At 42.7% G+C, this 14,821-nt stretch overlaps 1 protein-coding gene across 1 annotated transcript in view; it reads left to right on the top strand.

Moving 5' to 3' along the window:
- Positions 1 to 8,998: 8,998 nt before the first annotated feature.
- Positions 8,999 to 14,821, top strand: part of EGFL6 (EGF like domain multiple 6) — a gene marked incomplete at its 5' end in the record, with an annotated part of 29,328 nt that continues 23,505 nt past the window's right edge. Inside the window, 2 exons of the mRNA XM_006759081.1 lie at positions 8,999 to 9,123; positions 12,284 to 12,376. Coding sequence (XP_006759144.1) covers positions 8,999 to 9,123; positions 12,284 to 12,376 — 218 coding nt within the window. The remainder of the gene's footprint in view (positions 9,124 to 12,283; positions 12,377 to 14,821) is intronic.

The raw sequence follows: 14,821 nt of genomic DNA, 5'->3' as shown, positions 1-14,821 counted from the left end.
CAGAGCAGGCTGGGAGCTTTGCTTTGGTGCAGGCTGCTTTCAGGTGAGCCTATCTCTGTTTGACTCGTAGGGACAAAACTTTCATCAGAGTCTGCCATAGTCTTAAGGGGTTTTGAAGTTCAAAGAGAACAAACCTCAAATCAGGTTCTTAGAATGTATGGTCACAAGCTTCAATTTCCTTTTTGTGATAAAAATGTGGGCAGATGTGATTTTCTCATTGTCCTGGAACTGTGCGGGTCTTTTATTGCCAGAAAGCCCGCTTACGGAAGGCCCTGTGCTGTTTGGAGATGAGATTACTAGTTCCCTAGCAACCAGCAAACCGACCTCCAGGAGTGTCACTCTCAAAGTGCCACCGAATTAAATGCAAAGCTGACAAGCCCCCAAATAAGCCAAAGAATATTAAAATGGAGACGGTGGAGGATTCTGCAGTTTTCAAGATGTGAAACATGGTTTCCTTACTCCGTATCAGGTTCACCAGCCGGTGTGTTTATTATCTCCTCAACACACTTGGAACTGTCAAGTGGTCGGCTCTCCAGCAACTGCTGGGAGCCATGGTTAATCAACTCCAGACTCTGAGTAACAGGGACACACTAAAAGGAAAAGCTGGGCATTCCCTGCAGAAAAGTATGTCTGCTGATTATTTTCTCTTTTTTATAAATATTTTTATTGATTTCAGAGAGGAAGGGAGAGGGAGAGAGAGATAGAAACATCAATGATGAGAAAGAACCATTGATTGGCTGCCTCCTGCATGCCCCCCACTGGGGATCGAGCCCGCAACCTGGGAATGTGCCCTTGACCGGAATCAACTTTCAACAATAAAGATTTTTTAAAAAAGAATAAAATTCATTCTATATAAAATGGCATGAAAGGACCTGCTTGATCTAGCCCAGTTCCCAGGACCCTTCAGTCTGCAGTCCGATGCTCTACCCACTGAACCAAACCAGCCAGGGCATGATTATTTTCTGAGGTTTCACACTTATAGCAAAAATTACCCCTGCTATAGAGAGATTTCTAATATAATCACCAGTTTTTATTTAATTGAAAATCTGCACCATAACTTTAGTGACGTAAAAAAATATATGGGCATGTACCTGGGTTGCGGGCACATCCCCAGTGAGGGATGTGCAGGAGGCAGCTGATCGATGTTTCTCTCTCATGGATGTTTCTGACTCTCTATCTCTCTCCTTTCCTCTCTATAAAACCTCAATAAAATATATTTAAAAAAATATATATATATATGCCTCTTAAATGGTGCTTAGCACATAGTATACAATTAACACTTATCAAATAAATAAATCATTAGTAGCATGTGTTTCCATAGTTTTAAGCATCAATATTTGGCTTGAACCCCAGACTTTTCTATACCCTTTGGGCATTGGGACAATTTAGATGCTCTAGACATGCTTTGTCCATTCCTAGATCACCCATGATCCCCTGCTTCTACTATAATTCTCCATTCTCTCCATAGTACTCTGCTGCCCCCATAATCCTGTTTTCTCCCATAATCTCATTCTTTCCCATAGTTGCCTGCTTCTCCCATAATCTCAATCTCCCGTAATTTTCTCTCCCATGGTACTATGTTGCTCACAAAATTCCATTCTCTCCCACAATCCATTTCCTTCCATAGTTATCTGCTTCTCCCATAATTCCATTCTCTCCCATAGTCCTCTGCTGCTCCCATAATCCTATTCTCTTCCATAGTACTCTGTTGCTCCCATAAGCCCATCCCCTCCCACAGTTCCCTGCTTCTCCCATAATCCTATTCTTTCCCATAGTTACCTGTATCTTTTATAATCCCATTTTATCACATAGCTCCCTGCTTCTCCCAGAATCACACTCTCTCCCATAATTCCTTGCTTCTCCCATAATTCTCTTTTGACTTTGATGTAATCCCATTTATTTATTTTCTCCTTTGTTTCCTTTGCCCTAGGAGATGTATTGGCAAACATATTGCTACTAGAGATGTCTGGATTTTGCTGCCTATAGTTTCTTCTAGGGTTTTTATGGTTTCGCAATTTACATTTAAGTATTTTGTCCATTTCGAGTTTATTCTTGTGTATGGTGTAAATTGGTGGCTGTTTCATTTTTTGCATGTATCTCCAATTTTCCCAACACCATTTATTGAAGAGACTGTCTTGACTCCGTTATATGCTCTTGCCTCCTTAGTCAAATAATAATTAAGTGTAATGGCTTGAGTCGATTTCTAGGTTCTCTGTTCTGTTCCATTGATCTATATGCCTGTTCTTCTGTCAGTACCAGGCTGTTTTGATTATAGTGGCCTTGTAGTATAACTTGATATCTGGCGTTGTGATCCCTCCAACTTTCTTTCTCAAGATTGCTATGGCTATTCAGGGTCTTTTTTTGGTTCCATATAAATTTTAGGAGTATTTGTTTTAGATCTGGGAAAAATGCCGTTTAATAGGGATTGCATTGAATCTATAGATTCCTTTGGGTAGTATGGACATTTTAATTATGTTAATTCTACCAATCCATGAACACTGTATATTCTTCCACTTGTTTATATCTTCTTCTATCTCTTTTTTCAATGTCCTGTAGTTTTTCAATTGTAAATCTTTTACCTCTTTGGTTAAGTTTATTCCTGTGTATCTTATCTTTTTTGTTGCATTGGTAAATTCGATTATTTTTTTAGTTTCTCTTTCTGAGAATTTATTATTGGTGTGTAAAAATTCCATCACTTTCTGGGTGTTAATTTTTTATCCTGCTACATTGCCAAGTTCATTTATGAAATCTAGTAGTTTTTTGGTGAGTCTTTGGGGTTTTCTATGTACAGTATCACATCATCTGTAAATAATGACAGTTTTACTTCCTTCTTTCCAATTTGGAAGCCTTTTATTTTTTCTTCTTGTCTGATTGCTCTGGCTAAGATTTCCAGGACTATGTTGAATAAGAGTGGTGAAAGTGGAAGAAAAAATGCTCCAAGTTAGTAATCAGAGAGATGCAAATTAAAATGACAGTGAGGTACCGCCTGTCAACAAATGACAAGTGCCAGTGACGATGTGGAGAAAAGAGAACCCTAGTACACTGCTGGTGGGAATGAAGACTAGTGCAACCACTATGGAAAACAATATGGAATTTCCAAAAAAAATTAAAAATGGAACTGCCATTTGACCCAGTGATCCCACTTCTAGGAATATATCCTAAGAAACCTGAAACACCAATCAGAAGAATGTATGCACCCCTATGTTCATTGCAATGCAGTTCACAATAGCTAAGATCTGGAAACAGCCCAAGTGCCCTTCAGCAGATGAGTAGATAAAAAAAGCTGTTACGTTTGCACAAAGGAATACTATGCCGCAGTAAAAAAGAAGGATCTCTTACCCTTTGAGACAACACGGACAGGCCTGGAAAGTATTATACTAAGTAAAATAAGCCAGTCAGAGAAAGACAAGTATCACATGGTCTCACTCATATGTGGAATCTAATGCACAAAATAAACTGATGAACAAAATAGATCCAGAGACACAGAAGCATGGAACACACTGTTGAATCTCAGAGGGAAGGTGGGGGCGGGTGGGTGGGAAGAGATCAACCAAAGAACTGGTATGCATGTATGCATCACCCATGGACACAGACAATAGGGTGGTGAAGGCCTAGGGTAGGGGTTGGGGTGGGCTAGAGTTATTTTTAAAAAACATTCAGTGTTTTCAAAACATGGCTGTCACCCTAACCAGTTTGGCTCAGTGGATAGAGCAGTGATGGCGCCCCTTTTGAGCTCGGAGTGTCAGCATTTTGAAAAACCCTAACTTAACTCTGGTGCCGTGTCACATATAGAAATTTTTTGATATTTGCAACCATAGTAAAACAAAGACATATTTTTGATATTTATTTTATATATTTAAATGCCATTTAACAAAGAAAAATCAACCAAAAAAATGAGTTCGCGTGTCACCTCTGACACGCATGTCATAGGTCTGCCATCACTGATCTAGCCTTTGCCTATTTCTTAACTTCATTTTATGTCATTTCCCCCCATGTTTTCACTATGAATGAATGAACGTGATGAAAAATAAATATAGCTGTCTTGATAACACTGACTTTTTTTTTACTACCTTCCCTTCCTTGTCTCACTTTCCCTCTCCCCTATTGATCTTCCCTCACCTCATCAATAAACCACTTCTTACATTCAAATCTTATCTTGTGGTCTGCTTCCAGGGGGAGGCCAAACTAACACACTCCTCTTCCCCCATTTTAGCCTGACTCCTGAGCTTGGAAGATAAATGAGAGAAGTAGAGGAAGCAATGGAAAGTTCCAAGTTTTGTCCTACCACTCATGGCATGGGGAGTTTGAAAATGCATCAATTCACAATAGGCCTGGAGAGCTTGATAGCCTATATATTCAGGAAGGTGAGATGCTTTGGGGTATCCCGGGGCCTGTTGGACTTGGACCCTGTATCTTGAAAATAGATAGGAACCCAGAATTAATCTTAACTCATTAGGTACAATGGGCTTGCCATACTGGGAGCTATGGAAAAACAAAAAGCAAAACTAACAAACAACAACAAAAAAACCCATCATGGTTGGACCTTGTGATCCCTATTTAGAAAAAAAGATTGAATTTGTTTGGCAATATTTAAATGGATTTGAACATCAGTAAAAGAAGTTTTAACTTCTCAATTTGTCTTGGAGAACATCATGAGGTTTCCTGGAACCATAAACAAGCCTACAGAGAATTCTGGCACAGTATATTTTTTGCAGAAAATAAGGAATCCAGAGAAGAAATACTACACTACTTCCACAACCCCTGGAATGTTTTTAAATTAACTTCAGCTGTGGAGACGGCAATTTTCTGATTAATTTGATCAATGTAGACAGCAAGCTGTATAATGCATTAAAGGAACTCTGGCAATTCAGCATTTAGCTCAGACTCCTACAGCTCAGGGCCTTCTCTCCATGGAGACTTACTCCCCTACGTTAATACATCCCTGCCTGAGGACCAGGTTCCCTAGGCCTTCTATGTGCCAGACTTTGTTTAAGACAGTGATGGCGAACCTATGACACGCGTGTCAGAGGTGACACGCGAACTAATTTTTTTGGTTGTTTTTTCTTTGTTAAATGGCATTTAAATATATGAAATAAATATCCTATCTAATAATAGACAAACATAGTAATTGACCGTACCTTCACTATGCCTCCCATTGGCTAATCAGCGAGATATGCAAATTATCCACCAACAAAGATGGTGGTTAATTTGCATACATAGGCGCGAAGCGGTGGAGCAAAGACTGAAGGCCGTTCTGGCCGGAGCGAAGGCCTGGGTCCCAGGTGCCGGAGGAAAACTGGTGCCAGCAGCCAGGGGAAGGGAAGGCCTATTGCACGAATCTTTTTGTGCAACAGGCCTCTAGTCAAAAATATAAGTCTTTGTTTTACTATGGTTGCAAATATCAAAAAATTTCTATACGTCACATGGCACCAGAGTTAAGTTAGGGTTTTTCAAAATGCTGACATGCCGAGCTCAAAAGGTTCGCCATCACTGGTTTAAGATGAGAGATGAGAGAGAGAGGAGAGAGAGAGAGAGAGAGAGAGAGAGAGAGAGAGAGAGAAGCTGGCCAGCCCAGCCAGACCTCTCAAGGTGGTAGAGGGCAGTGGATGTTGGTGGAATCATTTCAGTCCAAGGTCAGAAATTCTTTTTCATAAACTCCTTTTTATTGATGACCCCAGGTATATATTAGGTTCCATGGGGTTGGGTCAATCCAGCCAAAAGCATAAAAGCTCTCTATACTCAGACATCTGTTAAATTCCTATGACTGATACTTTGCCTTAACCATGGATCTTTGACAATGCCAGAATGCACTGGTCCAATTTTATACATTTAAAAAATACATGCTTCAATAAATATGGAACTAAATGCAGTTCATATTGATAGCTTTGTAAGGTTTGGGGTTTTTTTGTATGAATGGATTCACATATAAAGAGCATAATCATGTATTTCAGACTTTAGGAAATGATTCTTGAAATACTAGTGTTGATCATGGTGGGTTAACTTCTGCATCAGACCATGTCAAAATCTCAGTGGTTGAACACTGCAAAAGTTTCTTTGTCTGCCTTGAAGTCCAAGGCATGTTTAAAAGATGGCTGCATGCCTTCACATGGAGCCAGGCTCCATCCATCCATCTTGAGAGTCACCATCTTCCTCCAGGTCCACAGAATCCTCTCTCGTCAATGGGCTGATGGAAAATAAGCAGATCCAGGGTCCCTTGGGAGGCGTTGTGAGCAGGCTTGGAGGTGATCTGCTCGCATTCCCACATTCCACTGGCCAAATCCAGTCCCGTGGCCCCAACTAGCTGGCAGCTGGCGGGGAAGTCCAGCGTAGCTCTGTGCCCAGGAGACACAGAAGCAACCTAATGAGTATTTAACCATCTCTTCCACCGCCATTAAATTGCAACATATGGAGTTAAAGCTATTTGGTCATTTTTAACTTTAAAAAATGCTAGTTTCATGTAGCTTAACCTAATAGTTTATGGCCCTTATCCAGAATCCTCACAACCAGATATTAAAGTACAATAAGAATTGAATTAGTGGGCGTGATATTCGAGCAAAGGTAGAAGGAGAGGCTGCTGGGGAAGTAATTTGAATCATTTGCTAACATTAACATGGAATGGCATGTGAGAACTATGTAGAAACTAAATGTTCAAGCTTTTTTAGCAGATATTTATACTTACTTTTTTAAATGTTTATTTTTTCTATCACCATTTCACTTCTCTATGCCCTCTTCTACCTCTATCCACCCCCCTAATCCCCACAATCACCACACTGTTGTCCATGTCCCAGAGTTCTCTCTCTCTCTCCTCTCTCTTTAGCAGTTTTTAAAAGATTTTATAAGTTAGTGTGCCCTGCTATTATTGTCAATATCATGCTTGCCTATTTCTTCCCCTCAATAATATTGTTTCAATTTAAACAGAAACAATAATTAATTTTCTTTTTATTTGTAGTTTTAAATAGCTTCACATGTGCATTAAAAAAAACTGGCAAGCATAAAATGCAGAGCTGGATTCTGGGGGTAATAAATCAATTTCCTCTGGCATCTTTTTAAACCAGCAAGTAATTAGTAGCATTTCTGTCCAGGAGTGATTTCCCCCCTTTAAACTAATTTTCCATTCTCATGACCAGATGTAGCATTTGATGATCAAACCAGTAAAATCCCATTTGTAGCTGTTCGTTTGAAGCCATCTCTCAAAGCTGAGTGAATTCATGGATGGCGTGCCCATTCATTAAAAGGCATGTGGCTCATTTATGGACCCGCATGGTTCTCTAATGGTTTTTCTTTCACTGTTGTTTGAAGCTGCTCGGTCGTCTTTAGAAAATATGCACAGAGCGTGTCGTTGCATCCACAGTGTAGCTGGAGGCTGCTTTGTATAGTTGCCCGAACATCAGAATCCATTTTCTAGTTCCCAGTCATCAGTAGATTCTTAGCTGTTCTTTTCATTTTTTCAACAAATGAGACTAAGGCTCAATTTAATGTCCAGTTTCTGATTTTTCTAAGAGACCTTGAATTCTAAGATGCATTTGTCACTGAGAAAATAAGCTTACTTTCTTAACAAGTTTTTCATGGCCCAAGGGTTACTCATGAACATTTTGGCAAGTTTTACAGGTGATGCTTTGTACAATGTCAAAAAATGATGACTTGAAAAAAAAACACAACAAACCGATGACTTGGGAGAAATGACTACAACTCAGGTTTCTGTTTCACCTTTTCACCTACAGGCAAGCATATGAAAGCAATAAAACTCGAGAAAGACAGTGTCTCTGGAGAGCTGTGGTAATGTGCAAGCAGTATATGAATTTCATCTTCTGCTGATTTTCTCCTGTTAGTTAACCCCAGGCAGAATTCTGCATAAATCAAAAGTGATTGATTTTGCCCAACACATATGATATGGGTCTGACCACCTGTGCAGGGGGCCCTGGGCTCTTTCACCAAAGTTTCTACTTAGACTTTTGGGAAAATATCATATTTCCATAAATTTCCATTTGTTTTTGTGATATTTCACATCTAACAGTTTTAGTAATCTTGTTAGAGCTTATCAAGTTCACCGTGGCTGTAAGGCGGCTGGCTTGAGTTTTGTCAAATCTTTGCTATTTTTTAGTGCTTGAAATCCTTCCATAACTCTCCAGAGCTTTCAGGATGGACAGCCTGTTTCACGTGGACACAGGTCTTTTCTTTCTGGCCCCTGCTAATCTCCCTGCCCCTTCTCCATCCTACTATTTATTCTCTCTGATTCCTCTCCCACTTCCCTAGTCCCAACACACACTACTTTCTATTCTTGTCTATAGGCCACCAACTTGTGTTCTTAGTGGCTCCATCCTTGACACATGTTATGTTCTCTGCCTGAAACACCTTCCCCAGTAAACAGACTCCTCCCTTGTACCTGGGTAAGTTCCACCAGTCACCAGAATTCATGGGGACCCAAGGGTCTGCCAACCACTGTGGGTTCTTGGCTTCATGGAGTTTCCTCATCTATAACATGGGAGGGCTTGGCTGAGGGTTCTCTAGAGCCTTCCAGCACTTACTGGCCTATAGTGTATGCACCTTCCAGTTTCCTCAAGCGGCCCCAGGTGGCCAGTGGGGTAAAAGTGCAGTGCTCTTGTCTGGGACAGAGCCGAAGGGCAGGGGAGCCACATTGCCACCCTCGACTCAGAAACAGTCACACGCCCGGGTAGCTGCCGTGTCTGTGCCAAGCAGACTTAAGAATCGGTGCCCTGTGAGGTTCAGGAACATAGACTTTTGGCCACTTTCGTGTGCCCTAGTTTTCTAGATTATGTAACCCAATTCTTTTAACCCTGGGAAAGAAGGAAATGGATGACACTAATTACTGGGGAAGGCTGGCAAAGGATGGTAGCACAGACTGGCCACCCAAAATTCAGGTTTTCAAAGTCAAATGGGCAGGTTTGTTGAAATTAACCAGGTAACTGACATCTCTGCTGCTCATCTAGTAGCAGGGAAGGAGTCTCTGTTGCTCTTTCTGTTTTTTCAATACTAACAGGTGGCTCTTTGTCTGTAGTCCAAGGGGTCACGGGTTGTCGGCACTCCAGCCCGGGCTCTGTCGCTATGGAACCAAACTGGCCTGCTGCTACGGCTGGAGAAGGGGCAGCAAGGGAGTCTGTGAAGGTAACTTTGTAAAAAATCAGGCCACCATGTGCTCAAGCAGTAGCTCAGGATCTTTAGGTTTTTATTACTATTTCTTTTTATTTTTTAATTGATTTCAGAGAGGAAAGGAGAAGGAGAGGGAGATAGAAACATCCATGATGAGAGAGCATCATTGATCGGCTGTCTCCTGCACGTCCCACACTGGGGATGGAGCCCAAAACCCGGGCCTGTGCCCTGACCGGGAATCAAGCCGTGACCTCCTGGTTCATAGGTCGACTCTCAACCACTGAGCCATGCCGGCCGGGCTTTAGGTTTTTATCTGTGACACCATGAGCTGCGGGGTCCCCAGCAAAGGGACATGGATAGCTACCAACACCCAAGCTCTTAGGCTCCTGTGAGACCTCTTCCCACCCAAAATGTGGCTGACACCATCAACCAGGACGTGGTTTGTTAGGAGACCTGCCTTGTCACTTATTTCTGTTGCTATCTTAGTGAGCATGCCCGGGTGGCTTGTTATTGTTTTAATCAGGAGAAACTGAGTTGGACAAAAATAGGTCAAGAAGTACCTCCTTCCAATTATAATTTTTTACAATTGATTTCTAATGATATACACTTTTAAATTATGAACCACGCAACCAGTAGACTTCAGTCACAAACGTGAAAGTAAGCCACTTACTTTATAATTTTGTTACATTTTTTAAAATTTCTTTATTGATTAAAGGTATGATTAAGGTATTGATTAAGGATGACATATGTGTCCTTATCCCCATCAAAAATAGACCACATATTGGGTCACAAGCAAAGTCTCCCCAAATTCAAGAAGATTAAAATCATATCAAGCATCTTCTCAGACCACAATGGCATAATATTAGAAATAAACTACAATAAAAACAATCCAAAAAATTCAAACACTTGGAAGCTGAATCGCATGCTATTAAACTAATGTTAGTCACATTTTGAAAGTCCATGGTGCCAATTTCTAGATGGTTTCAAGGTATACATGTGTATATGCAAAGATGTTAAGTATTTTGGGATTCTCTGTACAACTTTCATACCAAGGAACCATAATTTGCCTTGGTCATTGTTTCTCAGGCCATGCGTGAGGAAAAGGCCTCTAATCATTTCAAGAGGGTTAGGGAGGACAGGGATTTATGTAGAGTTTTGTGGTGTTTGTTTTTAATATGACTTTATTTTTTGCATTAATCCTCACCAGAGGATACTTTTTCCCCATTGATTCTAGAGAGAGTGAAAGGGAGGGAGGGGAGAGAGAGACAGAGAGAAGCATCAATGTGAGACACATTGATTGGTTGCCTCCTGCACATGCCCTGGCACAAGCTGGGATCAGGCCTGCAACCCAGGTATGAGCCCTTGACCAGGAATTGAACCCGGACTCTTCAGTCCGCAGACTGATGCTGTAACCACCGAGCCAAACCGGCCAGGGCTATTTGACTTTCTATCATAATGAACACTGTCAGTGTAAGGAATCAAATCTGCGTTCATTCCTCTCAGCTGACTGAGCTGCGGTGTACTACTTCGTGGCAGGAGTCTGGTTTCACTGTTCCTGTGTCCCTAGATAGCATATGCCTGAACCTCGGTGTTTTATCTGTTAAATGTTAAAAAGGCAAGTAAGTGCAGAGGGCTCAAGAAAAATACTCACTATGCGCATTTGGCAAGCTGAAGAGGTTGTCAGCACCCCCACGGCCCCAGTCGAATGTTCAGGTTAATACCATTGCCATGATTTTTATATCTAAGATCTGTATTTTAGCCTGGCCGGTGTGGCTCAGTGGTTGAGCATCAACCTATGAACCAGGAGGTCACAGTTCTATCCCCATCAGGGCACATGCCTGGGCTGGGGGCTCGTTCCCCAGTGTGGGGCCAATCAATGATTTTTCTCTCATCATTGATGTTTCTATCTCTCTTCCCCTCTGCCTACCTCTCAATAATCAATAAAAGCTTATTTAAATAAAATAAAATCTGTATTGTATTTTATCCAATTTGCATGGTCCTTCTTGATAGTAAAGTCATATGCTTCTTGAAGCACCAAATAGCAGGGTGGTTAGTCTCTGATTGCCAGGTCTCCGATTTCTAAGCCAGAGTGTGGTCTTTGTGGTCATGGAACAAGAACATAGAGTTACACCCCGGCCTGTCAGGTCCCAGTCTACCTTGGCCTTCACCTCCTTCCATCTCTTCACCCTCATTCTATTTAAGGCCCTGACTCAGTGCCCGAGCTTTTTAGATCTTGACCGCTGCCCTGCCTAAATCTGCTCCCTGGGCAGGGTCTGCTTAACTCCATATCATTAACCAAATGTATATGTCACTTAGCCAGATGTTGAAGTCATTAATGTAAAGCTACAGATAGCGGAATTTCAGGAACAATTGAACAAGAGAGCTTTACTTTCTCTAAAGCCCACTAGAATCTCAGACCATCTACACTAATAAAAGAGAAAGATGCAAATTGACCATACCTCCGCAACACCCACCAGCCAATCCGGAGTGAGTATGCAAATTAACCCAACAAAGATGGCGGGTTAATTTGCATGCGCAGGCACTGAGCAGCCAGGGGCGGGGCGGGATGCTTGCATCATCGTGGCGATGACGCAGGCGTTCCACACCGTCCCAGCCGCTCAGGGCCTCTGGGCAGCATGGGAAGGCGGAAAGGTGGCTCCAGCCGGATGGAAGGCGGTGCAGGCAGCCAGGGGAAGGAAGGCCCATTCTTTCACGAATCTTCATGCATTGGGCCTCTAGTTTTATTTTTTTTAATATATTTTTATGGATTTTTTACAGAGAGGAAGGGAGAGAGATAGAGAGTCAGAAACATCGATGAGAGAGAGACATCGATCTGAGCCAAACCGGTTTCGGCGGGCCTCTAGTTTTAGACAAACTGAATGTTGCTGTGGATTGGCTATTCAAATCACAGATCCAAAGTTACTGTAAATGGAAATATCTTTTGGGAGCTTTGACCTTATGGCAGCAAGAGTCTTATTCACCATTGCTAGTTCCCAAGAAAACACTTTGCAGTGTGTTAAAGGGGGAAATGAACCAGACAAAAAGCAGATCATCCTCTAAATGTCCCTGCGTATTTCTCTGCCATAGACAAGGTGGCTGAGTTTGACATGTGTACATTTCACTGTGCTAACTACTCCTGTTCTTTTATCATTAAAATACCTTTTTCTTTCCACAGCTACATGTGAACCTGGCTGCAAGTTCGGTGAGTGTGTGGGACCAAACAAATGTAGATGCTTCCCAGGATACACCGGGAAAACCTGCAGTCAAGGTCAGTAGAACAGACCAGGGTCCAAGTCCAAACCTACCCCAGATCTTTCAAAAGCATTCTCATCGTTGCAGTGGGATCTGTGACATGATATAGTGCTCAGGATTTAACTCCAATCTTCAAATGAAAGTGGCCTCAGGCCCTAGCCAGTTTGGCTCAGTGGATAGAGCCTTGGCCTGCAGACTGAAGGGTCCCAGGTTCGATTCCGGTCAAGGGCACATGCCTGGGCTGCAGGCTCGATCCCTAGTAGGGGGCGTGCAGGAGGCAGCTGATGGATGTTTCTCACTCTCTCCCTCTCCCTTCCTCTCTCTGTCTCTTAAATTAATAAAAACATATTTTTAAAAAAGAAGTGAGTGTCCAGCCCTGGCCAGTGTGGCTCAGTTGGTTGAGCATCATCCCATGCACCAAAAGGTTGCCAGTTCAGTTCCTGCCCAGGGCACATGCCTGGGTTGCAGGCTCCATCCCTGGTAAGAGGTATGCAGGAGGCAGCTGGTTGATGTTTCGCTCTCACATAGATGTTTCACTCTCTCCCTCTCCTTTCCTCTCTCTGTAAAAGTCAATAAAAATATATTTTTTAAAGTAGGTGTCCACCCCCAGTTCCTACTCTTGCCATAGTTAAGTTTGTGCTAAGTCCCTCAGGCCTTTTCTGTGATAGAACCAACATCAGTATCTCTCATGGGCATCTCCCATGTCAGCACATACACAGCTGCCTCACGCTTTTAAAGCCTGTATCCTAGTCCTTAGTGTGAACACTTTTATCATTTATGTAAAAGATACTTTATTTAATCACTATCGTCTAAGTTGTCTCCAATTATTTGCCTTTATAAACAATGCAGAAGCAGACATCATTCTATGCATGTTCTTGCACCTTGAGTGGGTGCAAAGATATGCTTAGAAGAATAGGATAAATTCTAAAAATGGAATTTTGGGGTTGATAATGTACATATTTTTTATTTTAATGGACATATTTTAAAAGGCATTTTGCGACTTTTGTCATGGGCTGTTTATTTGAAGAGTTTATTTATAATATTAAGAACAGCAGTTTTCAATCTGTATAATGTTGTTCCCCAGGAAGATTTGCCAGATAAAAATACAGATCCCCAGTTAGATTTTAATTTCAGATAAACAACAAATAACTTTATAGCGCACTTAATATTGAATGGGATGTGTGTATACTAAAAAAGCTTAATCGTTTATCTAAAATTGAAACTTAACTGGGCATCCTGTATTTTTGTTGTTGTTGTTTATCCTCACCCAAGGATATTTTTTCCATCGATTTTTAGAGAGAGTGTGGAAGGGAGAGGGGGAAGAGAGAGAGAGAGAGAGAGAGAGAGAGAGGCATCGATGTGAGAGAGACATATTGATTGGTTGCCTCCAGTACGCACCCCGACTGAGACCAGGGACTGAACCTGCAACCCAGGTATATGTCCTTGGCCAGGAATCAGACCCGCGAACCTTTGGTGTGCAGGCTGACATTCTAACCATTGGGCCACACCGGCCAGGACATCATGTATTTTTATTTGCTAAATCTGGGAACCTTACCCCAGGGGACATCTGAACACATTTGAAGGGGTTACTACCGTCATCTACTGGGTGGAGGCTAGGGATGCTGCTAAGACGCTACAGCGCACAGGGCAGCTCCCTACGACGAAGAATGACCTGACCCAGATGTCAGCAATGCTGAGGCTGAGAATCCCTGGCGTGAGGAAACGTGCCATAATTCAGACAGGGGCCCTGGTTCTATAACAGTTGAGCAAAGAGCAGCAAATCAAGTTCAGCTGCCCTCGAGAACAGGAGGCCAGTGTTCTGGAAGGAGGATGAAGTTCCAGAGCAGGGCAGGCACCCCCTTCGCTCCCCATGCCCAGCCCAGCGCCAATGCAGAGCGGAACTTCTCCACTGCAACAGCCTTTCTCAGAGCTGCAGCCTCAGGGGGAACCTCTGACTCTCTCACTCCTCCCACCAGCATAGAAGCCAGTGCCCGAAGCCTTAGGGCCTAGAGCAGTGGTCGGCAAACTGCGGCCCTTTGGCCCCTTGAGTGTGGCTCTTCCACAAAATACCACGTGTGGGCGTGCATGCACAGTGCAATTGAAACTTCGTGGCCCATACGCAGAAGTCGGTATTTTGTGGAAGAGCCACACTCAAGGAGCCAAAGGGCCGCATGTGGCTCGCGAGCCACATGCGGCCCTTTGGCCCTTTGAGTGTGGCTCTTCCACAAAATACCACGTGTGGGCGTGCATGCACAGTGCAATTGAAACTTCGTGGCCCATACGCAGAAGTCGGTATTTTGTGGAAGAGCCACACTCAAGGAGCCAAAGGGCCGCATGTGGCTCGCGAGCCACAGTTTCCCAACCACTAGCCTAGGGTGTTTCCTAGAACCGGGTCCAGCTGCTTGAGAGAGCTGCGTCAAGCATCACACTCTCCCCCTGGCTGGTGTGGCTCAGTGGATAG

This window comes from Myotis davidii, unplaced genomic scaffold (genome assembly GCF_000327345.1).
Source record: "Myotis davidii unplaced genomic scaffold, ASM32734v1 scaffold216, whole genome shotgun sequence".
NCBI lineage: Eukaryota > Metazoa > Chordata > Mammalia > Chiroptera > Vespertilionidae > Myotis > Myotis davidii.
Note: the sequence above shows the minus strand (reverse complement) of the source record. Positions and strands in the feature narration are given on the sequence as shown.